The sequence below is a fragment of the Pezoporus occidentalis genome, unplaced genomic scaffold, assembly GCF_034315485.1.
Source record: "Pezoporus occidentalis ecotype Australia unplaced genomic scaffold, CSIRO_AGI_Poc_V1 ctg158, whole genome shotgun sequence".
NCBI classification, from domain to species: Eukaryota; Metazoa; Chordata; class Aves; order Psittaciformes; family Psittacidae; genus Pezoporus; species Pezoporus occidentalis.
In genome coordinates, this window is record NW_026913404.1 from 2521082 (window position 1) to 2548799 (window position 27718).

Here is a 27718-nt window from a genome sequence, read left to right on the forward strand (position 1 = left end):
TAAACTTCAATCAGTTAATCACTATAGTCCCTTGTGACAAAATTATTTCTGTTTCCAAATGGGGGAAGTGAGATGAGATGAGATGAGATGAGATGAGATGAGATGAGATGAGATGAGTGATCTGCCCAAGGTTGTTCAGTGAGTTTGTGGCAGAGCACACAGGAGGCTCTGAAATTATCTGACTTTATAGCATAACCCAGTATTTGATTGTCAGTCGTAGGAGGAAATATTCCTGAGGCATCATGGTGCACTACAATGTAGTCCCTGCTCTAGGAAGTGCTCAAGCACATGCAGTCTCAGATCCAAGATCTGAGCCTGGATGGGATTCTGATCTTGGCTGCTCCGATGGGCTGTGCTTATCAGTGTACAGTGGTGAAGGACTGCTCCAGGACTCAGGGAAGGGCTTTGCTGAGAAACTCCAGGCTCACCACCCCTCACTTCAAAGAATGCAGATTATCAAGAACTTCCTAAATGCTTCTCTGACGTGTCTATCTGTTGGCTGTCACCAGTGTCATTGTGCAGGTGGTTGGACTTAGTGTTTTAGAACTTGGTTGCTCCCCTGAGTCCTCTAGTCAGCTCCCATTTTCCTTGTATTTAATCACCATTCTCAAGCTTTATGTCTGTGTTTCTTGCCAGGTGTTCCGTTCTTCCAGCATCACTGCCATGGTACTTAAGGTCTTCTTCCCGTCATGCTGCTCCTCAGCAGAAAGTGGCATCTTGGTCGGCCGCTGGCTCTCAGAGCAGAGCTCTGCTGTCATCCTTGCCGTGGTGCATTTCCCTTTCATTCCTTTCCAGGTGAAGCAGTATCTCAGTGAAGTCCAGCAGGTGACTAAAGTCAGGGTTTCTGTGCTCGGCTCCTGGAGCAACAGCAAGCAGGAGAAAGAAGAGAATCTCAGTAAGTTCTTGGAAGACCTTGGGACAATATTCTCCCATGAGCCGTGGATTCAGATAAGCAAAGAGGGAGACAGCAAATTCTGGAGCTGTTCTACTTTTCAGAAACACTCTAACAACCCTAAGGAGGAAGAAGTCATCTTAATATACTATGACCAGCGCAAAGTCATGCTTTCCCATCTGCATCCATCTTTGGACACAGCTACCTCCACTGACCACGAGACAGATGATGCTTCAAAGCTCTCTGCCATCTTCCACACAGTTGCAAAGAGTAAGATACTCTTCATGACAGACAGGTATGACGATGGGCCCATCAAGCTGACCCACTGGCAGTCAGATGGCGCTGAAGCCAGTATCATTGTGGAGCTGATGAAGCAGGCCTCTGTGCCTGCCTGCATGCTGCTGACATTCCTGCTTTCACTTGTCTCTGGAATCTGCAGGAGCAGGTAAGTGGTACAGCATCTGCCAGCTTACGTTTTGAATGGAAATGTGGTTCATGTTTAGGCTTTTGCAGGGCTCCTACTCAACTCTAGTGAGAAACACAGTTGGTACTAAATTGTTCTGTTGGACACAGGCTGCCACAGAGCTGCTACTAAATGTTAAATAATAGACTGCTTTGGGTTGGAGGGGACCTTAAAGCTCATCAAGTTCCAACCCCCTGCCAAGGGCAGGGACACCTTCCACTAGACCAGGTTGCTCCAAGCCCCATCCAACCTGGCCTTGAACACTGCCAGGGGTAGGGCAGCCACAGCTTCTCTGGGCACCCTGTGCCAGCACCTCAGCACCCTCACAGGGAAGAACTTCTGCCTAAGAGCTCATCTCAGTCTCCTTTCTGGTAGTGAGAAGCCCTTCTCCTCAGAGCTGCTCAATCCAGTCTCCCCGAGACTGTATTTGTGTTTGGAATTGCTCCAAACCAGGGGCAGAACCTTGCACTTGGCCTTGTCTGGAGAAGCTTCCTCAAATGTGGTAGAGCTCTTCAAGGAGCTGTGAGGCTTTCTGGGGAGGCACTGATCTTTTCCCCATTTGCAGCAGGGGTAGCTCAGCCCCATTTCAGTTTCATTGCAGCTGAAACCTTGGTTTTCCAGCTATTCCATGGCTGGCAGAACGACATGGGGATCTCCTCAATGGCTTGATAGCAAACAGGGAGTAGGGAGTCACAGCTGTGAACCCTCCACTGCTGTGAAACATCAGCAGATAGTGTGTCTAAATCCATCATCTGTCTGACAGATAGTGGTGTTGCAACCTCAGCACCTTAGAACAGGTTACAGGGAGCACTGGTCTCCAAGAATCCTTGGTGAAATCCCAGTCACAGCCATGAAACTGAATAAGAAGCTTCAGATGTAACATGTGCCAAGTGCTTGCACTAAAGAGGAGTTCCGAGCAGATTTTATGTCTAGAAGCCCCTCATTATAAAGGTCAGCCTGCCTAGAGAGGTTGTGCCAGAGAGCGGTGTTGAGGTTCCAAGCTGCAAGGGGTCACTTTGGATATGATGTTTGGATAACAGCTACTACTGTGTTCATGGATAAATCTTCTCAAGTACAGCCTAAGGGTATGGAAATGGAATCTTTTAACAGGTTTCCAGTTGTATGGTACTGTCATAAAAAAATTACAGTGAAACACTTCATAAGCAAAGATTTTCTGACACATTGGGGTACGCGTTTAGGGACACAAAGGGAAACCTGCCCATTTTTGGTTTACTGCATTGGAAGAGATTTGGGGTCAAACCCAAACCTGATCAGGGACCACTGGATCCTGGGACTGTTCAGTAGGCACTGTGCTTTAATGGTTGTTAACGGTAGATATGTCAGAACTTTGTGGGGAGCTCTGAAGGTTCTTTTTCTGGCTGTCTGTGGGCTGTGTGTGACTACCAACAAACGGGATGATCCTTTAGTTCATAGGCACTTAGTCTCGAGATCAGACTTTCCCACCTCAATCAGTGCCAGGACTCAGACCAGGCTTAGAGTGAGGTTAAGCCCAAACCTCACAGGTCTCCAGAAGGCCACAGTCTGAGCATATCTTGGAAGCTCAAGCTCAGTCTGGCAGGTTGGGCACAGACAGCTGCTACCTAGGTTATTGGGAGCTATTCTGACTTCAGAATATGCTAACATTTACTTACCTTACAGGTGTTTTAAAACATAAGTCTTGGAGAACAGAGATTAGCACCTGGCTTTGTGCCTCCTGCTTGACCTTCTCAAGTAATTAAATGTAATTTGGCTCAATTTAGCATGTGATGTGGGGTACAACCTCCTTTGTGCCAACAAATACAAGGCCGATAGGGTTCGAGATGTTACATTCAAGAGTCTTTCCAATCCCCTTCTCCCTGTGCTGGAACAGGACATCCTGTAAAGTAAGTTCTACCAGTTTTTTGCTTTTGGTCACAGAACTTCTGGTCACAGATCATCTTTCTCTCCCAGGTTTTTGTGATATTAAGGGATATTAATCTTTGAAAAGCTATGAAAAGCTAAAGAAAGAGATGAGTGATGTCCTCTCACGCTACAGAGGCTTGGGACTTTTTGGATATGCCGCTGTTGAGTATTTGCGCTGGGGAAGCAGGGCAGCAGCATTAGGAATCTCCAGAAGCAAGTACTCACATCCGTCCAAGCTGACCCAGTGCTCTCAAGTCCTGTACATCTCGAAGTAAGGCATTTCTCCGGCACCACCTTGTGCTAAGGAGTGGCCACTGCAAGGCTCTCTTCAAAGGGACTCCTGTGCAGGGTTTCCATTACCAGTGCAGGTCTCTGGTGTGCTGTTGGGGACATCATGATGATTTAGTATTGAGGCAATAAACTCTGTGTGCTCATTGTAAAAAAGAAAACCATTTACCAACACCCTAATCTCCAGTTCCTCATCTGGAAAGCAGGCACTGCTCCTGCAAGGAGCAGAAAGACAGCCAGGAGTTGTGATCAATGGAGGTTTTATATGTGCATGTGATCCAGATTTGGAAAGATTGTTTTTCATCTGATAGCTGAAAAATCCACTCACTCTTGGAACACAAAGCGAATTGGAAAATCAAGATTTACTCCTGCAGGCCGTGTTAATTTATTGCTAAAATTCCGTATATCTGGAAATACTCCAAAGATCTTCTGTTGCCTAAATAATGCAGCAATACAGTGTCACTGTTTTGGAGTTGGTTGGTTGGTTGTTTGGGTTTTATGTGGTTGGTTTTCCACTGTACTTCTGAAAGTACATAGTCATACAAGCCATTCTGTATCCTGCATGGTAAACAAGTGGGAGAATTTCTGGCAGCACACTGTCAGTGTGCACAGGGGGAAGTGACCATGCAAGAAATATTTTTGGTTTTCTTTCTCAGTACCCCTAGAGGTGAGAGCTACTGTAGCACATCTTGCAACTGTTATGCTGAGCTTTTTGCGGTATGTTTGTATATTTGGGTTATTTTATATATATATATATATATTTATATATTTACATATATGTATTGGGGTTGTTCAGCGTGGAGAAGAGAAGGCTCTGGGAACACCTTAGAGCAGTTGCCAGTGCCTAAAGGGGCTACAAGAAAGCTGGAGAGGGGCTTTGGGCAAGGGTCTGTAGGGACAGGCCAAGGGGGAATGCCTTTAACCTGACAGAGGAGAGACTGAGATGAGCTCTTAGGCAGAAGTTCTTCCCTGTGAGGGTGCTGAGGCACTGGCACAGGGTGCCCAGAGAAGCTGTGGCTGCCCCATCCCTGGCAGTGTTCAAGGCCAGGTTGGACCTGGGGCAACCTGACCTAGTGGAAGGTGTCCCATGGTAGGGGGTTGTGACTGGATGAGCTTTAAGGTCCCTTCCAACCCAAACCAGCCTGGGATTCTGTGATTCTGTATTTATTTAAATAAGTACATGTGTGTGTTTACTTTCCAAAGAGTGCATAAGTGGAATAGAGGTTGTCCTGATGTTAAGTGAGAAGAGTCAATCACAGTACAGACGAGCACAGACCTCTGCTGTGTCTGTGGGCCTGTCCTGTTCCATCTAGGAGCTGTGTTCACCCTTGGCAGGCTGCAGTGTGTGTACATGTCACTGAGTGCTGCTGGGGATGAGGCTGCTTTGGAAATCATTCTTGCTTGCACAAGACATTCTTCGGGCAGAAGAGAGCATCAGCCTGCCATTTCATTCGGGCAGGGAGTCTACTCGGTGGGTTACCCACATCTGGCTGCCTCTGTCTTGGAGAGCTGTGGAGCAGCAATGGGTGGTGAGACACACGTTGATGGGAGAGGATGGGGAGGCTTTAGCACAGGGCCCCAGAGCTGTTGCTTTCTACTTGAACTGAGGTGGTCTGACAGCTGCTGGTTTGAGCAGTCATGTTTCACCTTCAGCCATCTGGAAATAACCTCCCAGGTAGAGCATTTCTCCTTTCCCCTTCTTTGCATTTCAAGTGCAATTCTTTGCTCTAGCAAAGATTTGCCACACCAGAATCTGTAACCACTGGGCTAGGACATAATAGGAAGAGAAGACTTATCTGCACTCATGTCTTGGTGGATCTGCGACCCCAGGTCTGTGAGATCAGTGGCCAGTGCCATTCTCCCTGTGCCTCCCTCCCCCACTCCGCGCTCCTTCCTCCACCACTTTAGATATCATCTCCTGACAGGCAGCTGAAGAGCAGTGCATTCATTTTTCTCTAAGGTGGGAGGCTGTAATGAAGAGCTGGGTAACTTGGAGGTCTCAAATTAAGCAGAATGATTGAGAGCACACTGCGTGTATTTCAGAACCAATGTGTCTGGAACCTGAATGGGGAGGGCAAAGGGGGCACTTCTGGTTGGTTTTATGCTGACAAACTTTGCATGAAGGACAGTTGAAAGGGCTCAGGAGAATGTGGGGAGGACGGGGGTAGCAACTCCAGTTTAGAATGAGCCAAACCCTTTTGATTTGTGTATAAATGTGTAAAGAGCAGTCTGCCCATCTTAAGTCTTACCCTGGCCAGTCCTGAAGGCACTGTGCTGCTGGCAATCAGGTTGGTCCTCCAGGTGAAATCTGGGGAAGGCATGCACCTTTTGCTAGGGCATCACTCATGACCCGAATACCTGTACAATTCCAAAGGAAAGCAGGATATGAGGAATAATTTTAGCATTTGGAATGAATGTAAGCTGCATTTGGAACATACCAAAGTAGTAAGAGAGATGAAGAAAGTGTCTAAAAGTGAGCAGAGATTCCTGGACCCTTAACAAGAAACCGTAGAACACTGTGAAAATAGTGAAACAACCACTGGGTACAGGAAAGAAGTGATCCAAATTACATCCCCATCCATATTTATTCCCCACAAACAACATGGTGCTTTGTGTTGCTCTACCACTGCTGTGCCCTCTTAACCGGCCTGATCCAGAGGTGTCATTACACAAATCACCATCATTCCTTTCTTTATAGGTTGTGTGGTAGTAGAAGTAACTCCCCAACATAATTGAGCGTTATTTAGTACTTTTCTTCTGAGTCATAATAAGAGAACCATATGAATGTTTCCTCCCCTACAAGCCTAATGTGGATGTTAACTTTGAAACCTAATTAAGTGCTAAATGTTATGTTAGATACATAATGCTGGGCACCCCTGGCAAGGCAGTGGAGAGAGGGTAGAAGTAAAGACCCTGAGAAAGGAATTTGGAAGTAATGAAGAAAAAAAAGGATCAAGTGGAAAAAAGAGAAAAGAGGAGGGGAAAGGAACAGAAACTGCAGGAGGAGCGCAGCTTTTGTTACACCAAGCTCATGCCAGATTGGGGTTTGTGCAGCAGTTACGCTGTGTTGTTGGGTGGTTGTGCTGTACAGCCAACTGCCTTGACTCCAGTCTCCTGGAGACTCAGAGCAGTGTGCGATCCCAGGAATGTATCCAAAGCACAGGGTGGAATCAGGATTGCCTTGTGGCTTCCTTGGAAGAGCAAGGTGTGTGGGTTTACAGAATGGAAATGAGAGATTGGGTTGTCTGCGTTAGATGCCTTGGTCTGGAAAGAATTAACTGCCTTAATTCTGTTAACTTTTAAGAAAGCAGTTAACATCTAATACTCTGTAATGGTAATATGTTGACACTGTCTCTGGTTGCACAACCTTAACTTCACACTGCATGTATTGCATGGAGTTTGCATGCTGGCCAGTCTGCTGTGTGGCAACAGCAAGCACATTCCCATGCTCTTTCTGCAGGGTGCTCAAGTTTTGGCCTTTTTCTTTCTTATGGAGCAAACTCTCAACTTGTGAGCAGCTGGGACATCGCCTCCAGCACCTCCAGGTCATCAGCAGTAACAAGAAGGCTCAAACCCAGACTCAACTCATGAGGTATGGAGTACACAGAAAGACATGCACATCTTTGCTCTAGCCCTGTCCCCTCTGGGGAGCCCAAACCATGGATCCTGTGCCCACAGATCACTACAGAGTCCTCACTGCACCAGGTCATGCTACCTTCCTTGCTCTAGTCCCTGATAGTTTCAGATGTTTACACTCTGTTTACATTAATTATACCAGATATGTGCCTTTTTCTCTAGCCTGGGAAAGGCAACTAGGATATTGCCCACAGAAAGCTTATTCTGCACCACGTTTGTAGTGCTTTGCTATGGGTACTCCCACAGGCTCAGTGTTTTCACATGTGCTGCTGTTAACCAAAAACTGCAATCAGTGGCACTTCCCATAAGATTAGGAAGGTTTAAATGCTGCCCACTTCCACCCACTCTTTTGGGGAATTTTTCTTGCAGTAACTGCATAGCAGAGACTCCAACCACAGTAGCAAAGTCAGTGTAACAGAAACAGCAAACACAACACAGCAAGTGAAACAGGGAGAGGCAGAGATCTGAGGCAGATACTGAATGCCCTACAGCCATTACACAGTGAGGCTTGTTCTGTGGGGTTCTCTGATCCTGCAGTAATAGACTCCCAGGGAACACTTAAAATAGATCAGCAGATTTGAAGGCCAAAAGTAACTGTGATTGTTTAGGCTGATTTCCTGAATAATTCACATTGTGGAATTCATTCAGAACCTCTTAGCAGCAAAGGGGCAGTTCAGAAACCCTCCTGGGTCCATGCATGTACCCAGAAACACTATTTATTACATGAACTAGTCATTCCACTAAAGTATACCTCTTGGAAAGCCACCACATCTCCATGCGGATACTCCCAAGTGCTGTTGGCCCTAGTATTGGTAAATCCCCCCCATGTGTATGTATATACACACTTTGTGTGACATTCTTTTTTGTAGCTTCAATCCCACTCTTTGATGCCGTTACTAAGAAAGGGTTTGTGTCAGACCCTGAGTGGCTCCATGCTTGGCCACTAAAGTAGCAGCACACCACTGAAAGTCAAAAGATCTCTATACTGTGTCCATTCAGTGAATTGTCCTGGTGTCCCTGGGAAGTCAAAGATCCTGTGTAAGTGAACCCAACGATTATCGCTGAAGCATGAAACACTCTCCTTCCTTTTTCTCTAACACCCTTTCTCTTCACCCTGCATGCAGGAAAGCCAACATCTTTGTCTCTCTGCTGATTGATGTGGCTCTGGGGATACTGCTGATTTCCTGGCTGTATAGAAAGAACCGAATTGGTCACCTTGCTGACACTCTCATCCCTGTGGCTGATGTAAGTCTGGCGAAAACCATTCCTCTTTGACCTGCTGGGGGTACTGACAATCTCTTGCTTTCTGGGGTAGTGGTCAGGAGGCAATGCCTTAACCCCAAGGGTTTCAGAGAGAGTCCTGTCTGAAGTCATGCAAATTACATCTCCTCAAGAGCAGCGAAATCTTCAAATCAAGCCTGCTGGGGCTGCTGAAAAGAAACACAGCCCTGCTTTGCATGTGCAGTGAATAGTAATTAGATGTTTAACCAGGGCTGCTTCAGCTCCTAAAGTAACAGTTAGGGCTTGGCCAGAGATCTGCAGCTGCAGGCTGGGTGCTTATCGAGCCAGAACACTTTTATTCTGGAGTCCACAGGAAGTGTCCTCAAGTTGTTCCTATAGGGGATTTTGGAGGGTGGAAGAAAGCTGTAACCTGGGTTGAGATAAACTGCTTAAAAGTCAAACTTGATAAGCTCTGCAGCAGTGCTCATGGAAAGGAATTTTATGGGGAAATCCAAAGGCATGAGCTAGTTGGGGTACAAACACATGAAACCCTGTCTCAGAGCTCTGGTGTGCAGATGATGAAGTAGGAAAACTTGCTGTGTTCTGTGATTTTCTCAGCCATAGCTCCTCTTGCCCAGTAAGATCCCTCCACATCAGCATAAATTCATGAAGAGCAAGTCTGACTCACACTAGGCTGCTTTTCTAGTGGTTCTTTTAAGGTGCAGTACTCCAATATATCTGTTTAGTGTCAGTACAGAACATATAGTGTACTTGAGAGGCTGGGCACCAGACCACTGATCTGAAGTCAGCTCCGTTTTAAGAGCTTCTGTGTCTTGGGAATACAGTGCAGCCAGTGTTGAGTGCTGCCATGTGGCTGCACAACCTAATCCTTTCTCTGCCCACTTTCTTTTCATTTCTGGGAGCAAAAGTGGATCTTTCCATCGGTTTCTTCCTAGCAGCTGGTGAACGTTCTCTCTTTGTTCTTTCTCCAGCTTCTTGGCTGGGAGGGATTTTATTCTGATTAGAGAATTCCAGCAACAGTTTATTTTTCCTACTTATGCTATTGTTTTGTTGGTTTTTTGGGGGGGGGAAGAGCTCACATTTCCCTTGATGATGAGCTGCTTGTCTTAACCTTTTAACTGTACAAGCCATAGATAGGTCTGATAATTCTCATTCATGTTGTGCTTTTGCAAATGTGTATGTGTCCAGCTCAGCTGTGGGTCACGATTATTGCTCCTTTTATTATTTTTCATGGTGAAACTTCTAAGGATTGTATGTTTCAGGGATTGCTGCTCTTCAGCAGCAGTGGGGGGGGTAGAAAGGACCACAATTCTTGCAATACACTTACTCTTGTATTTGAACTATACACTAAAATTATTTTTCTGAGTCTTATTCCAAAGTCTTTTCCCTTACAGATATTTCAGCAGGAGAAGTTTAAGTTCTCTAGAGCTCTCCCTGTGGGATTACTGTAAGTGTCCAGCTCTCAGAAATCTGATTTCTTAACAAGTATGTGAGGAAGTGGCTTTTGGCCACGTTCCTGTTTGCACAGGTGGCTCCAGGAGGGGTTCCATCTGTCCACTGTCTCTGGCAGATGGGTGCTCTTCATGCTCAAGGTGTGTCCAATCCCAGCACCTCTCCTGGACAGGCTTCCTTGTGGGAGCTGCTTTTTCAGGTATTTAGCTCATCTGTCACTCAACTCACGCATCATGATGTCAGTTATTTTCACCATGTCTCCTGCACATTCAGACTTCATTCCCTTGCTATCTCTAGGACCTGTTTACTTATTTTCCTGGAAGTGCTAACTCCTCCCTGGTTGTCAGTCGGTGCCTTTCTGCTTCTCCAAGCTTATCAGTTCAGGCCACTTAGAACTTCTCTAACTTTCCAACCTTACTTTTTTCTTTCAAGATTGTGGACATAAAATCATTTGGAGTCCTTTTACTGCCTTTAGTGGGCATTGATTTATATGCATTATGTGCAAACCTTAAAAAAATGCAGATCTGAGTAATCCCAAAATATCCCAGTGACTTCAGCATGTGATGTGCAAGCCAGCACCGCTTCTTTTCCAGGATGACAGCAAAATCTCCCCCTAGCCATGCAGCAGTAGGTTTCCTCTTTGCTGCTGAGTGTCCATCTGGTACGCATTATTCCCATCACTTGGGCTCTCTCAAGTGCTTATGTGTTGCCAAATTCAGTAAGACAGACATTCCTATGTGTGGAATGAGTTACTTTTCCATCCCTAATGCTCCTTCATATTCTGCTTTTGATACGTGCCTGAGATCTGATGGTGGCATTGACCTTACAGCTCTGTATCTGTTAGTAAATAGAACATTATGTATATTGTAAGATCATTATACATTTTAAGGTTATGATACATAACCTTATTTTAACCTTATTGGCTTGATTGATTTTAGTATTGACAAACTAAGCTTTTATAATGTATAACCTCACTGGTTTGATTGATTTTAACATGAGCAGAATAGAATGATAGCTGTGTGGGGACTGGATGCAGTTCTTGTTTTTTTTCCTAGTAGACATCTCTCTGGAAGGAAGCAAATGCAGGTAGGTTATTTTGGCTCTCAACAACTGCCAGGGTCACAAGCTGAGCCTGCTGACGTGAGGATCAGGTCATGTTCCCTACCCAGCATTTGTCATCCCCTGGTACAATGGTTCTCAAATCAGCACTTAGCAATTGTTGCTGATGCACAAGACACCGCTGAACACAGCTCCCACTTTCACAGCTTGATGAGCTGTGCTGGGCTGACTGTAATAGCAAGTTGTTTTTGTCAGTAAATGAGGCAGATGTGATTCAGAACCACCTAGGGAGTCACTGGCAAAGGGCTGTGTGCAGTAGGAAGGACTGAATTTGGGAGCAGGCTTTCAAATCCAAGAATGGAAAATGTGCACCCTCACAACTCCTGTTCTTCTCCTTCCTCTCAATCCCACCAGGCTTCCCAATGGTTGTCCTTGGGTTTGCCTTCCACAGGACAGTCTTCCTTCGAACATACCTGATTCATAGTGCTATATTTGTCTGTTTTCAAAAGAACTGCTTATTAAAAAAATACCCTTCTGGAGAGGGGCTTTGGACAAGGGCCTGTAGGGACAGGACAAGGGGGAATGGCTTTAACCTGACAGAGGGGAGATTGAGATGAGCTCTTAGGCAGGAACTCTTCCCTGTGAGGGTGCTGAGGCACTGGCACAGGGTGCCCAGAGAAGCTTGAACCTTGGCAGTGTTCAAGGCCAGGTTGGACAGGGCTTGGAGCAACCTCATCTAGTGGAAGGTGTCCCTGCTTATGGCAGGGGGTTGGAACTGGATGAATTTTGAGGTTCCTTCCTTAGAATCGCAAGCCAGTCTGGGATTCTAGGATTCTGTGATAAACCATCTTCTTTTCTTCCTCCTTCACCTCTTTTATCCTTGCTGATGTCTCTTTTTCTTAAGCTGAATCTCTTTGAAACAGTTAAATATTTATCATAGATCCTGCCTCCAAGAGTATTACTGGGGCTTAGAGGTAATTGGATGTAGTATTTTCCTATTCCCACCTGTATCCCACTTGCAGTACACTTTGTCCTTTTCCATCCATGTCCCATCAGCATTAGACCCTCTGCATACGGAGACTAGACAGAAGAGCATGACAGTAAAGAAATTATTTCAACAGTGTTCTCATCTGTTAGCTTCAGTCTCCAGTTTGGTAATGTCCTTACATGGCTTTATGAAATGCTTCCTGTTCACTGCATCTTATTTTTTGATACTGGCTTCATGTTCATGATTGCAACAGGAGAACTGGGCTCCCAGTCACCTTTCCTGGTTCCGATTGCTATTTATCAGTCCTAAGATATCTGGCAGGAAAACAGCCTGGTTTTCCTGCAAGGTTATGCCTTTGGACTCTGTTTTGAAGTGTCTTGCCCTGCTAAACAAGATCAAGCCAGGGCACCTTCCTGTGCCCTGTCAGGATTCAGTAGCACCTCTGGGACTGGCAGCTCCAGAAGTACTCAGTGCTGAAGCCCAGCCTTGCTGCTTTCAAGCATTTAAATATTTCATTAAAATCCCCAAATGCTTTTTCTAAGTTACCAGTCCAACATGTTAAATATTAAAACCAGTCTATTTATAAAGCAGCATAAGTGGGATTTTCAGAGGTTGACGCTTTTACTCACAATCCCTGTTCATGTGGGACAGTGGGAGAGGGCACTTCTCCCAGGTATGTTCCCCAGTTGTTTGCTGGAGGTTCCCACTCTCAGCTACCCCAGTCACAGCCTGGTCAATGGACTTCACCGCTGGTTTCAGCTTAGGTGAGTAGGTTAGGTGCAAACTACCAAGGAACAGAGCTACCACATCTTCTGCCCTGTCCACTGCAAGGGGGACCTCCAGCAGAGGAGTGGGATGGAAAGAGAAAATCAGTAAATACATCAGCCTGGATGAAATCACCAGAAATTGTGAGTCTAAGCCCACAGTGATTTGGGGAAGAGGTATTTTCATCCTCAAATGAGGGATGGAGGTTTATAAGGGAAATAAGGCCTTTTTCTCAGTTATTCAGAGGGTTTCTTCCTTACTGAGATGCTGTGGGTATCTCTCTATCAAGAGACAAGGCAGTAGTAGGCAAGAGCAGTGCTATATAGCATGGTTAATCTTGCCCAGGACACAACAGGGTTTTGAGAAAGTTTGTTTACATATTAAATACATTTGTATAATTGTGTTTTCTACCCTGCTGTAAACACATAGAGGTTATGATATGGCAAGGGGGAATGGCTTTAACCTGACAGAGGGGAGAACTGAGATGAGCTCTTAGGCAGAAGCTCTTCCCTGTGAGGGTGCTGAGGCGCTGGCACAGGGTGCCCAGAGAAGCTGTGGCTGCCCCATCCCTGGCAGTGCTTAAGGCCAGGTTGGACGGGGCTTGGAGCAACCTGGTCTAGTGGAAGGTGTCCTGCCCATGGCAGGGAGGTTGGAACTGGATGATCTTTAAGGTCCCTCCCAGCCCAAAGCAGTCTGGGATTCTATTTGTTTGTAAAAAAACACTTTTTTTTTGCCCAGGAGTGCACTGCTGTCTTCCCACTCTTAAAATCCTGACAGCCTGACCCATAGGTTACCTGCTCAGTTCTGACTTTTCAGCTGACTCTCTAAACAACTTGATTTGGGCACCAGCATTTGCCATCTACTTCAAGAACTCTCATTACGCCAAGAAATCCTACTGGCCACCTACCAGAGATGGCAATAAACTAACACTAGGTTCATATTCCCAGCACTGAGACCATTTAAGCAGTTCAGCTTCCTCTCTGCTGTTACATTTGGATTCAGTAAACAAGCAATAAAGGTGCATTTCTGATTTACCTAGTTGTCTGTAAAGTAGTTGTTTGGCCTTTTATTCCCATTGGCTTGAAGGGTGTAGTAAGAACACTCTGGAGGGCAGCATGTGCAGTGCACTGGACATGTTCAGTGCAGCAGCGGTCTTTCATCTCAGTGCATTCCATGTGTTTGTAGCATGTAGCTGAAGAGCTCCAGGACCTACTTCAGTGGCTAATGGGAGCTCCAGCTGGACTGAAAATGAACCGAGCTTTGGACCAGGTTTTGGGACGCTTCTTCCTTTACCACATCCATCTTTGGATAAGTAAGTGCAGTTTAACTTTTCAGCCTCCCTTTTCATCTCTTCCCTCCCGAGTGTTTAATGTTTGCCTAGAGGTGGATAATGAATCAAAATGCACTACTGCAAGTACAGACTTGTCTATGAGTCTTCCTGCTGTGGAAACTCAAGCCAAGGTTGGATTCCCACACAAGGAAGTCATGCATATTAAGTAAAGTGCTTATACTGATGCTTTGCAAGAAGTGCACCTTACAATGGAGCTTGCTTCTCTGTGCCGTTGGTGATGAGTGTCCAAGGGAAGGCTTTCAGTCTTATTTAGGCTTTTGTGGTCTCTGCCATATAAGAGGCAGCTGATAGGACTGGGATGAGAAGTGTGCTCCCAGGATGCACATACCAACCTTTGTGCTGCCTTCAGCTTAGTGCAGTTTTCTAATTTCAAGTCCCTCCTTGAAATAATACACCCCTGTTCTCCTTGATAAGCCTCTTGATGGAGTACATTATGATGGACATGTACTTCTTAGTTATTTTACTGATTTACAGTGCTCACCAATCAAGTATCGTCTTGTTTCTATGACTATGCTCCACTTCAGTGATGAAAGAGGCTGTGCCTCCGATCTGGTTTACTTGACAAAAGCCATATGGGGTGGCTTATGTGGGAACAGCAAAAGGAGAGGGATGGTTGCAGGGAAGGTTGATGTGTGCAGTTAAAAATGTAATTAGGAACCTGAACACAAATCTAGTAGAGTAAATCACATGTGGAACAAGGTGACTCTCTTTGTTTAGCTCCTTTCAAGCTAAACATGTTCTCCCCTTCCTCACAGAGCTGCTCCCCAGAGACAAACCTGGGGTGAAAGAGAGGTTTTGTTGGCCTTCCTAAACAGAAGATGGACCTACAAGAAATATGGAGATGGGCTTTGTAGAAGGGCCTGTAGTGACAGGACAAGGAGGAATGGCTTTAACCTGACAGAGGGGAGATTGAGATGAGATCTTAGGCAGAAGCTCTTCCCTGGGAGGGTGGTGAGGCTCTGGCACAGGGTGCCCAGAGAAGCTGTGGCTATGATCTAAAGGAGTTTGCCAGTTTTACTTCCACATTTTCGTAGCTATGATTTCTGGAGCAATGTTCTAGAGCCGGGGGGGGGGAGGGTAAAGAGTCTTTTGAGAATGTTAACAGGAAGTTATCTCAGTCAAATACTGATACTCTGCAATGTTCACTAGGCTACATACACCTGATGTCCCCATTCATTGAGATGATCCTCTGGTATGTGGGTCTGTCAGCTTGTCTGGGCCTGACCATGGCTCTCTGCATTCTTTCCGACATCATTGCACTTCTGACCTTCCACATCTACTGCTTCTATGTCTATGGAGCCAGGTGAGGTGATCTCTCTGATGTGTCTTGGGCTTGTTTGAAGAGAAGTGCCACTGAAGAACCTGCTTGAGTGAGTCAGAGGAGGCCATAGAAATGCTTCCAACCCAAACCAATCTGTGGTTCTGCAAACACTCAGGCCATGTCTTTAATTTGTGGAGCATTCACTCCTGGTGCAGTTCTCTTGAATTCAGAGTTTAGCCAGCAATTAATTTATTGCATTCTTTTATGCATGTAGAAATGTGGCCACAGCTGTACAAGCAGCCTTTCAGTTCTTCTGTGTTTAAATATTTATTTGTTGTGGTAGTGACCTGGAAAAATGAAACTACATGGCAGGCAGAGGACATGAAAGCAGTTCACCCATCCCTTTGAGTCAACCTTATAGCAGTTTCATCCTGCTCAGTAGTTTCCAGGGGAGCTGGAGGAGAGGAGGAGCAAAGGGGAAGCCTTGTACTTCTGGAGAAGCCCTGAAGTCCCTGCCCCTGCCTTGCTTCAGAGGCTCTTGTCTGCATCACGGAGCAGAGATGGCAGGTTTAGTGTCATTGTCTGCTCCTAATTGTATAGAGGGAAAGCATTTTCTCAGCTGATTGCTTTTCCGTTGTGAGCAGCAGGGAGCCAGTCCACCCACCTTGGCCGGTTGTTAAAGTACAGAGCAGCTGTCTGTTACCTTGCACCAACTTGTCCATGCTGTGCCTGATGCCCGCTATGGGGAAGCAGGAGTGGACAGCAGTCACCCACACCAATGCAGCCACCACAACACGTTGTGTTCCTGCAGCTGCCAGAAGAATTTGCTGGTTCAGGTGTTGATGAAGCCTGAAATCCCCTTCTGAAACAAAGCACATAGTGAAAGGAGAGCGGGCATGTGTGTGCAGGCAGCCAGGGGGAGGTGGGGCAGGAGCTAAGGCAGGAACACTGCTTGTTGTCATGTCAGGGTGAGTGGGGAGAGTGTGGCCTTAGTCAGAGCCATGGGGCAGGTGTGTACCAGCAACCTGGAGATGTCCTGTGCACCCTCCCACCTGGGGATTAGTGCACAGAGTGGTACCTGCCAGGCTGAGGGCACCCTGCCAGTTCCTTGAAGCAGTTGGTACTCCTCAGACCAGATTCTTCTCTTGGATAAGACTCCTTGCCTCTGCTTTCACAACGCTGGCTTGAAATCTGAGAAGCCTCTGTGCCTTAACTAGCCAGGTTAACCATTGTGGCTTTAATAGCTCAGGCTTTCTCAGGTTCTGTTCTGACCCACAGATTCATAGAATCAAACAGATTGGAAAAGACCTTTAAGATCATCAATCTCCCCTCTGTCACGTTAAAGCCATTCCCCCTTGTCCTGTCCCTACAGGCCCTTGTCCAAAGCCCCTCTCCAGGTTTCTTGCTGAGCCTTCTCTTCTGCAGGCTGACCAAGCCGAGTTCTCAGCCGGTCTCCAGAGCAGAGGCGCTCCAGCCCTCAGAGCATCATTTAGCTGATCTTTTCCCACCCTTAAGGATGTTTGAAGCTGTGGTTTACTAAAGAAGTTGCAGGGGCTCCAGTCCTCAGTGCTGAGGACGCAAAATTGAATTGCATTGACTCAAGTGTGGGGCAAGACCTTCACCACTCCTGCCATGGCAGGGGTGTGAAGCAAAGGGAACAGGGCAGACCTAAACTGCAGAGACAGAGGTGACCTCAGGGGAATAAGCAGCTGCTTCCTTTGCTGTGGGGAGGTGATGACATGGGGCTGGTGATTGTTGCTGCTTGTAGGGGCCACGCTGGGGAGAGCCTTCCTGCATGGCATGGGGCATGGCATGGCCATTGCCCTCCAGTGGTCCAGGACTGTCTGCAGTAGCCTGCTCTACCCGTGCCAGGGGCAGCAAAACACAGTTGACTGAGCCGTTAGTATTTGATGTGCGTCATTCTTGGCATGATTTCTTTTACTGCCCCAAGTTCTGCAGTGCTGGTAAGCAGGTGGGCACTGGGTGCAGTGATGAGAGCTGGTTTGTGTGGAAGCTCAGTAGCTCTCAGCATTGGTGCTCAGTATCTTCTCTTTGCGCAGGCTCTACTGCCTGAAGATTTACGGCCTGTCATCGCTCTGGCGCTTGTTCCGTGGGAAGAAGTGGAATGTCCTTCGGCAGCGGGTGGATTCCTGCTCCTATGACTTGGACCAGGTACTGCTGCAGCACCACTGCAGGATGCTGCCCATGGGCAGTACAATCCTATCCTACCTCAGGTAATGGTGAGACAGGAGCCACAGGAGGCTTTGTGATGCCCAGAATAAGCATATCCCCCAGCACTCTGCATCTGTGGATCTTCATAGAATCTCAGACTGGTTTGGGTTGGAAGGGACCTTAAAGCTCATCCAGTTCCAATCCCCTGCCACAGGGAGGGACACCTTCCACTAGACCAGGTTGCTCCAAGCCCAGTCCAACCTGGCCTTGAACACTGCCAAGGATGGGGGCAGCCACAGCTTCTCTGGGCAACCTGTGCCAGTGCCTCAGCACCCTCACAGGGAAGAACTTCTGCCTAAGATCTCATCTCAGTCTCCTCTCTGGCAGGTTAAAGCCATTCCCTACAGGCCCTTGTCCAAAGCCCCTCTCCAGCTCTCTTGTAGCCCATTTAGGCACTGGAAGCTGCTCTAAGGTCTCCCCTTAAGGAGCTTTCTCTTCTCCAGGCTGAACAAGCGCAGCTCTCTCAGCCTGTCTCCACAGCAGAGCTGCTCCAGCCCTTGCAGCATCTCCGTGGCCTCCTCTGGGCTCACTCCAACAGCTCCATGTTCCTCTTCTGTGGTTGTCCCAGAGCTGAACACAGAGCTTCAGCCAAATGCTTGTGCTCTGCAGCTCTGCAGCAAGCCCTGCACTGCTCTGCCTTTTCAGGGGGCCTAATTCTAGCAGGTGCTGAGCACCTTCAGGTACCCTGGTGAGCTGTGGTGCTGCAGATGCTCACAGCTTGAGCATAGGGGGTGGTTTCTTTGGAGGGAGCAGCGTACAAGTGGAGCCCAGCAGTATTGCCACAGTAACAGACGTGCCACCGTGTCTGTTCAAAGGCCCCATTCCATTCACGTTGTGCTGGAGCCGGGCCCACACGTTCTCCCTTGAGCAGCAGATTTTGCCAAATGCTGTGAGCTCTGTTTAATTTCTGAAATTCCAAGTAAGAGTTCAGCAAAGCCTCGATTGCTCCATGCCAGCAGTTGCAAACATCACTAAAATAATACTATAATATTTGGTAACTTCCAGGGCCAAAGCCTCTTGCTCCATTCAACCTTCTCACACCACAGTGGAGGAGCTGGTTTTTTGTTTCTTTGGTGATGAAAAGCCAAACTGTGCCAGGAACACCGTTTGCGTCAGTGCTTGGTCCCTGTATTCTTTGAGGAGAATTGGTTTGGCACTTCAGGCTTCATCCTGCTGCTCTGGAGGCCAGTGGGAATGATGTTGTTGTCCTGGCTGGGAAGGGACATTCAAGGCAGACCTTTAAAAGACTTTTGGAAATGTTAATAAACTGTAGTGGAGTGACAGAGGAAGGAGGAACAACTGCTGGGAAGGGAATGGATTGGGTTGTTGGTTACGTGTGTGAAGCCGGGATGTTGATCCACCTCTGTGACATGGCTCTCTGGGTTATTTTCTTTCCTAATATACCATGAGCATGATCTGTTTGCTTGCAGTGCCCTGTGTTCCTGTGGTCTCTGTTCTGGAAGAGGTGACTGAAAACTAAAGAGTCAGATCCCTATTTGTCATAAATATGCATTTCTCCTAGTTGGAATTAGCTAGACTTATGCCAACTGGGCTGTCCCAGAGTAAATAACTCTTTCTGTGGGCAGTGGATCTCATGACACCTACTTTCCTAGGGATTTTTCTCCATCTTCAAAATGCTGCTTCCCCCACCCCAGTATCTCCAGCTTTTTTCTCTCTCCCAGTATCCATCATTGAAAGAGGCAGAAATCCTGCTGCTGACAGTATTTAGCAACCAAATTTTGTCAGCTTTTCACCAGGTATTAAAACAAGGAGGAACAAAAGTACATCTTAGTTCCCCACAAAATACCCTACCAAATTTCTGCTTCTTTGTACCCTTACACACTTGTCTGGTAAAAACTGAGCAATGGCTCTAAAACTCATGGGATAGGGAGTGGGCAAATTTAAGTCTTGTTTCCTAAGGAAGCTGGCCTGAAATAGGAAACTTTGAGTATTGTGTGTAAAGGTAAAAATCAGGATCCAGCTTATTTATCTTTCCAAATATACTCCTACAATTGGGAGCCTTCTAAATAGGCCCAGTGAGAGAAGGAGTACTAAAAATATTCTCCTCCCAGAGGAGGACCACGAGGATGATCAGGGGACTGGAGCACCTTCCATATGAAGACAGGCTGAGAAAGTTGGGGCTGTTCAGCCTGGAGAAGAGAGGGCTGTGTGGAGACCTCATAGCAGCCATCCAGTATCTGAAGGGGGCCTATAGGGATGCTGGGGAGGGACTCTTCATTAGGGACTGTAGAGATAGGAGAAGGGTTAACAGGTTAAAACTTAAACAGGGGAAGTTTAGACTGGATATAAGGAGGAAATTCTTCACTCTAAGGGTGCTGAGGCACTGGAATGGGTTGGCCAAGGAAGCTGTGAATGCTCCATCCCTGATGGTGTTCAAGGCCAGGTTGGACAGAGCCTTGGGTGACATGGTTTAGTGTGAGGTGTCCCTACCCATGGCAGCGGGGTTGGAACTGAATGATCTTAAGGTCCTTTCCAACCCTAACTATTCTATGATTCTAAGGTAACAGCATTATTCACACAGGGAGGAAAAAAAACATGTGAAGGAGCCTTGCAAACTTTTCTTACCTCAGTTTCCTATTCTTCTATTTCTCTTTTATATTATTTTGCCATTGCTCTCTAATAATTGTGTTTCTTTTTTTTCCCTAGTTATTTATTGGCACTTTGCTGTTCACAATCCTGCTGTTCCTCCTGCCTACAACTGCACTCTATTATTTGGTGTTTACCCTGGTAAGATTTAACCCTTGAAGTTAATCATATGCTGTCTTCTGAGATCTTAAAATAAGGGTTTCCTTGTCATTTATTGTCATCCACAAAGAGGATATAAATTTGTCTGGGTGTCCCAGGAAGGCTTCTCACACAGCCCACGTAGGCCAAGCAAGTGGAATTCAGGATACGCATTTCTGTTTCTACGAAGGGAATTCCCAGCAAATCCTGGTCAGTGGACAAGCTGTTCTTTCACTTGGAAATCATTAATCCTTCCCATGCCTGGGGTGATGGCCTATCTAGTTTGATCCAGAACTTTCTTTTTTCAGGGAATTAACTGGCTCTGTTAAATGCTTTCAGCCAGGCTTTGCTCAGAGGGTTGGGCTTCTTTAGTTTTCTCATCTTCCCCCAGTATGACCGCCCCTCTTTGAGGCCTGCCAGAGCAAAATTTTCCACAGACAGTGGCCATCACATGGTTTCAAAGCCCTTTTTTGGGCCCTCTCTTTTCAGATGAGCTTGGCAGCAAAAGTAAATGCAGTCTGACAAAAGGAGGTGCTTTACTTAGGGGACAGAGCACACTGAGCAGGAAGCTAATTTCTGGCTGCTGTGCTCTTGCTTAGATGCTCTACATGGGATTTCTTCAGGCAGAAATAAGCTGCTTCAGTTCAGTGTTGGAGAGAGAATTTACATTCACTGGCACACAGTGATGGAGGTGACTAGTAATAGAAGCCTGAATTCTCCCTTTCAGACTATGACCATTGGAAGCTGATTAGCTCTCCGGTCCTTGCAAGTCACAGCCTCTACAGCGATACGAGCTTTGTTCCAGTTAAACCCTTCAGCTAAGATTGTCAAGGAACCTTGTGCAGGATCTGGCTGCCCACCACTTCCAGACATCTGACCCACTTTGGGAGGCTTTTGCTTACCACAGGACATTTATCTTAGCATTCAACAATGTCAGATTGCACATCAGCTTGTGAATTTCATAGAATCATAGAATGGTTTGGGTGGGAAGGGAACTTAAATCTCATCCAGTTCCAACCCCCTGCCGTGAGCAGGGACACCTTCTACTAGACCAGGTTACTCCAAACCCCATCCAACTTGGCCTTGAATGCTGACAGGGATGGAGCAGCCACAGCTTCTCTGGGCAGCCTATACCAGCGCCTCAGCACCTTCACAGGGAAGAATTTCTTCATTATGTCTAATCTAAACTTCCCCTGTTTAAGTTTAAACCCATTACCCCTTGTCCTATCGCTATAGTCCCTGATGAAGAGTCCCTCTCCAGCATCCAATTTGCAACTGCTTCATCTTCTGTTTGTCCCAGAGTTTCTTACTAAACTGATTCTCTGCAGCTCCGTTTGCTGGTGGTGATTGTGCAAGGCCTCATCTACTTGCTGGTGAACCTGATTGACTCTCTGCCTCTTTATTCAATCCTCCTTCGGCTCTGCAGATCCTACAGGCTCGCAGGTAAGTCCTTCAGCACTGCACGTGCAGAACTTCAACATCCAAACAAGCACGGTATAAATGTGTTCATCTTTTAACTCCAATTCTAGAGTAGTGGGTCAGGTTAAAGTTCTGAGGTTAAACATGCTGTTTATCTTGGGGTTTGGGCTCTGAAACAAGCCAAATTACAAAACCACTTGGAAAATCTGCTGTTTCAGAGGGCTGAATCTACGGTGGCTGTGAATCAGTGGAACAGCTTCAGCACTGTGCTGGCTTGACTAACAGAAGTCCTGAGCTGAGGGGTTTGGATTAACTTCAGAGCTCTTTACAGATTTCAGATAATTGTTCTCTCTTTGGTTCTAATCTGTCACTGTTTTGAAACCAGTAATTTTTTTTCCACTTTTGGTAAACATCAACCATGGTTGCCACCAGAGTAAAGGGTCCTTTTTGAATGGGTTTAACTGGTTAATCTCGTGAAATTCAAGCACTGTATTATTATCTCATGTCCATTTAAAGAGGATGAAGCAAGAATTTAAAATCTGAGAGTTTGACCATCACTAAATACAGACTAGTCAGAGAAGTTCCAGGCTTGATGTTCATGGAATAGCTGAGCCATGTTACTAGTTCTGTTGCTTTTCCATGTGTGCCTTCAGCAGGTTCCTATGAATTTCCTGGCAGAAACTTCTTAACCCTTCAGGGCTGTCTTGGAGAAAAGGAAATGCTGCTGATGACAACTGTCTCATTAAGCAGCAGGTTGTAGGGTAGAAGGAGGTCTTGTTGCCACTGAGAGATGTAAGGCCGTATATTCCCATCGGTCTTAGATCAGCCAGCTGCCTACTGCAGGGTAGTAAGCCTCCAGCCAGACAAAGGATTGTCTTCTCAGTTGAGTTTGTTGCCTGACTTACTTTCTTTGTTGGTTCCTCGAGCATTTGAAGGGAGAACACTGCAGGAGGAGGAGGCATCTCTGAGAATGTCTGCAGCCTGTGTTCCTGCCCCAGAAACATGCCACTGCAGTGGTAACAGATGGAACAGTTGAATCACATTCAAAGGACTTTAGAGAGTGCACATCACTTGATGTCCTCACTGCCTAGGTTTTGCCTCCCTGTTCGGACTCAGAACTTGGATCAGTCATGCTCTGGCATATGTTATGGCAGCTGATTTTACAGGCACTGTTAAGATGGTTCTGCTGACATGAATGGATAGTTTTTCCCAGCAGCAAGGGGTTACTGCAGTGTTTAAGTTCAACTCAAGTCAGCCATGGCATGTGGCCTCCAAGTTCTTTGAGTCCGTTTCTGAATTGACAAAATTACATTGCTGAAGCCTGGGCCAGGACAGGTGAATGATCAATCCACACGCCAGAAACAAAATCCACACTTTCTTTCCACACATGTGAAGTGAAATACTTTGGACTTTAAAAAGCCTTTTGTACATATATCAAAGCTGATGTCCTCTCTGCAAGAGTTCTGAGCTGCACAGCTCAAGGGATGGCACCCTGGTTAGGATGGGTACATGGTGATGTTGATTCATAGTGTGAAGTAAGGTGTAGCAGTAAGGCTCAGGGGTTTTAAGCTCTGCCCACGCACAAGTTACCAACATGCTGTTTGATCACAGAGAGGTCAGTTCATTTTCTCTGTACTTCTCTTTCCCAATAGTCACATCACAGATTTGGGGGCCAGTTTTGTCATGGTTCTGTAGGACCTGTCCTGGTGGTGTCTCCGTGATTACTGAGTCCAAACAACCAGTGAGCTTGCGTTAGTGCACTGACAGGTGAAACAAAGCAAGTTGGTTCATGTCCTGACCTCTCCTGTGTACACAAGAAGCATAACCCTGAGCTCTGGAGTTGGATGGCGATCATGGAATAGTTCAGGACTCCTCTCTTAGCGGGATCTGCAGTAGACTGAGCTTTCCTGCTTTCTCTGTGCAGACTCCTGAGCTTTGTAGTAATCCACAGGTCATTCTAAACTAAATTTGTAGCCTTTTTGTGCATGTATTTTCTTAGACATTTAAGACTCTTGAACAATTAAATAATCTAAGAGATTGTTGGCTTGCAGATCTAGAAGGGAAGTGTGTGGCCTTGACAGAAGCAAGGTTTTCTGCTCTGATGGACCTGAAACTTCAGTGCCCACTTGTTTCTGTCTCTCATTGACACACTACCTGCCTGACGAGTAGCTGCTGGAATGAGTTAGACACTTCTTTTTAGCCAAAACTCAATGAATCACCTTCAACACTTTTTATCATCCAGCACATTTGCTGATTGAGACCCAGGGCACTCAAACATCTTTCTGAAGGCACTGTGGAAGCCCATGTTTCAATATGGTGCAGCAGAATGCAGATAAATTCTTCCTCTCTTATACAGAAAACACTTTTATGATACGGGGAGAGGGTTTAAACCAGTTCTCTCTGCTAGACAAGAGCATTCTCTCCCAGGAGTAAACTGTATGGTTTTAATTAACTCAAAGCTTGAAGAAAATGATAAGAAGTTTCGGCTTTGAATATGGAAGAGTAACATAGATACTATAACAATGGGGCTCACACAGAGTTTTGTTTCTATGTGTACTCCTGAGCCACTGTTTGATCTGGTGCAGATCACTTTATTACTCTTGCCTCATCATCTTACCTGTAGAAAGGAATAATAGGGACACATTGGCTGGTTCAGGTTTGAAGAAGATGGATTGGTTTTACTTCTATGAAGGAATTTGAGACCTTGCAAAGCAAAATGCCTCTCAAGTCTTAGTTGTTACCTTTGTTTGAAACACTGTATTAAATGTTCATGTGCTCTATATCACTGCTGGAATCCAAAGCTTTCCTATTTATCTTTACAGTGTTGGGAATATAGGAAATCCAAGAGGAAATATAAATGTGATGTTGATGGGGTTGTTAGCATGTTAAAAACATCTGAATGCTAGGATTAATAGTGATTGCTTTGTGCTGTTTTTAATGCCTCTAGGCCATTCCTTTCCTCCCTCAGTCTGAAAGAGGGAGAGATTTGCACATGTGCTGTATCTACATGAGCACAAGTTCGAGGCGAGTTCTCTGCCTTCTGTTTATGTGGAGTCCCCATTCGCATAGAAGTTCAGGAAAAGAGAAAGGTTTTTCCAGTCCCTTTGTCATCATTAGGCCTGGCTGGCTGATTTCTAGGCTTTGTTCTAGCTTTACGACTGTGTTTTCAAGCTGCTTTTAATGGAGAAACACATAATTTGTCTTGCTTAAAACCACTATAAAGAGGATCTCTGCTTCCTGCTGAAAATTGTGTAAGGGTTCACAAATCAAGAGAGGCTGAAGGCTCCATTTCTAGGAAATCAGTGCTCAGCCAGCAGAGCTGAGCAGCAAATGGCATGATCTTTCCCCCCATGGATTTGGTTTCCTTGTTTTGTTTCATTTCAGCTGGTGTGAAGTTCAGAGTCCTGGAGCAGCAGGATGGAAAACCTCTTCGCCTCCTTATGCAGGTAAGCCATGTGTACCCGTGTGCCATTCCCTGCTGCAGGCTTCACTCAGACCATCCCCAAGGTTCTTCTCCCTTCTGTAGCAGTTCTGAAACTGGCCCCACTGAAAGGCCGCACTTAAATATTTCAGCTGTAAAATGTTGAAACAAGGGAAATACATTTCATATTGCAATGACTGGCTGCTGCTTTCTAACACCCTGCTTGAGACCTTAGTTTAGAGAGTCCTGCATGATGTGAAAGGAGATCTAAATGGGAGACATGGTACTCTGTTACTGCTGGAATTAAGATTTCTTGTAGTTATCACCTTCCTTCCTGGCTCTGTGCAGTTTCATCTTAATAATTGCTGAACACTGAGAGAAGCAAAAGGCAGCAGCTAAGCCATGCAGAATAAAGGACCAGTAAAAGGTCTTCCCCTCCAGATGTGCATAAAGGCCTTAGCTGCTCTGTGATGCTGGCAGGATGAGTGCCTGGGTGAGACAAGAGAGGAAAGGGCCTCCTGTTGTTTTCCTTAGCTGCTCTGGCAAGGAGCATGGGAAAAGCTTACCTGTGCTTTTGTAACCTCCCATTTCCACGCTCTATCACCAGAGATGCTAAAGGAGAGAAATGATGTGATGGCAGCAGTGAAATTCTCATTGTGAGGTTCCATTTCCTGACTTTGTACAATACAACAGGGTCACTGTTCTTGCTCTTTGCATCCCAGGAAGAGAGGCTGCAAGGGGTGTATAGAATTTATAGCTGGGGTGTGTGTGGGAAGGAATTAACTGTTCCCAGTTCTTTATCTTTCTCCATCCCCCCGTCCAGCCCTGTTTCAGCAGAGGTCAGGTTAGCATGGAAGGAGCACACCAGCTAGCAGCAATTCAAAAGGGAATTCCTTCAACAGATGTCTTCTAGGGCAAAACGAGCATTTCCCAAGCACGTTGTCTTCCCAGTTCCTGTCTTTGGGCGGGGTAGTGGTATGAGAACCAAAATCTGCCATCCTCCATGGCCAAAAGACTCCAGAAAAAGGAAAGCAGACACCAAAGACGAGGCACAGGAGCTGCTGAGCAGAGAATTTGGCTTCTGTGTTTGTGAAATGAGGTGGGTAGCTTTTCCAGAGGAAAACGATCACAGCTTAGAGAGCAGAGCCAGTGAGTCATAGGAACATGATGAATTTCCTTTGGACCACTGCAGAAAGATCCATTTGCTATGTAGAATATAGCATAAGTCATCATCTTAAGAGGTGAAGTGCTTTAGTGGATGCCTCTCTAGGCCTTCTGTTCAAATAATAATGAGCGGAGAGTCAGTAAAGGCACTTTATTCTCTCTTTGTGCTGGTAAAAATGAAAAATGGGTTTGTGTCAGAAACGCTGCTGAACTTTCTCATGGGTCTTGTGAGAGGACAAACTAAAGAGCCTATTTTTAAATGATAGGCTAAAATTCTTATTTCTGGTACATGATGATGTTCCTCTCTAGAAGTTTTGCAGTGGCTTTGTCCCCTGCCCATATGGTGGCTCTCTGGAGCCATGCTTGATGGCAGGAAGGCTGTTTGCATGGAACTGTTTACTCACACTTGCAAAGCCCTGCAGCAACAGGTGAGGGATGAAATGGCAGATCATAAGGTGCACTGGAAGCTGCGGACCCAACCCTGCGTGCAAGCGGTTCAGGACATTGGTTGCTCGACATTGACCCAGGAGATGACAGTCTTGTTCAGAAACATCCTGAATGTCCAAGCAGCCTTTTTTCCAACCAGATTTGCCTATCCCATATTGCCCTTTTAGTCATCATCGCGCTTGTAGTAAGCATGGGTAAAGCCCTTCCCAAATCTTCGTTCACGAAGTTAAGCCATCAATGTCCCAAATGATTCAAGCTGTAGGCGACTGATACATTCACAACTGTCTTTTGGGTGTTGGTAATGGATTAGAAATCATTAATGCTTGTTTTGAGGCAGAAGATGGTATTTCCTTTCCAAGTGCTCCTTCATTTTCTCCAGGAAGTCTTCCATAGCTCAGTATTCTCAGTAGTGTTTAAAATCATTTATTTTGGTGTGCAAGAAGAAGAATGCCTGGCAATGTGTCTCAAGTGAACTGATAGCCCAGTGAGAAGACATGACGAGTTTGAGTCATCTATAATACCTTTTGCTAGATTCTTCAGCAGTTGCTTTGAAAGTGAAGGAGGAAGGGCAAAGGGAACAGCTCCATTATAGAACCAAGGATATCTATTATATCAGGGTTGTATTATGGCTTTGGACTATAGAAATGGCATAAAATAAATTGATATTGCCACTTGGCTCATAAATGGTTGCTTTTTGTGGTGCCTATTTGTTTGCATTTATAATGGGGGATGCAGACACGTACATTGTGCTGGGTATAAAACCATCTCTTGTTACTTCTCTGTCGGCAACAGTATCACCACTCTGCCTTGAGATGGTTTTCAAGGTGAAATGTTGTGCCCAAACCTTCCAGGCCACGTAGCTGATAGTTAAAGAAACACATACTGTGTATCTCCCTTGTAGAGCAGCAGTTCCTATCCTTCCCCAGCATGTTTGCACTTAAAACATCCTGGTTTGCCTACAGCTGAGGAAACAGGCAGAAATAGTTACTCA

General features: G+C 46.0%; 1 protein-coding gene across 5 annotated transcripts in view; it reads left to right on the top strand.

Moving 5' to 3' along the window:
• Positions 1-27718, top strand: part of PIGQ (phosphatidylinositol glycan anchor biosynthesis class Q) — a 35360-nt gene that overhangs the window by 5699 nt on the left and 1943 nt on the right. For 2 of the 5 annotated variants that reach the window (XM_062612003.1, XM_062612004.1), the window contains exons 2-10: positions 637-1337; positions 7006-7137; positions 8306-8426; positions 13873-13999; positions 15188-15341; positions 17360-17471; positions 20199-20279; positions 21605-21719; positions 25080-25141. In XM_062612003.1, coding sequence (XP_062467987.1) covers positions 664-1337; positions 7006-7137; positions 8306-8426; positions 13873-13999; positions 15188-15341; positions 17360-17471; positions 20199-20279; positions 21605-21719; positions 25080-25141 — 1578 coding nt within the window. In that variant the 5' untranslated portion in view covers positions 637-663. Of the gene's footprint in view, positions 1-636; positions 1338-7005; positions 7138-8305; positions 8427-13872; positions 14000-15187; positions 15342-17359; positions 17534-20198; positions 20280-21604; positions 21720-25079; positions 25142-27718 lie in introns of those variants that run through there. The other 3 variants (XM_062612006.1, XR_009963482.1, XM_062612005.1) reach the window with 3 other exon arrangements.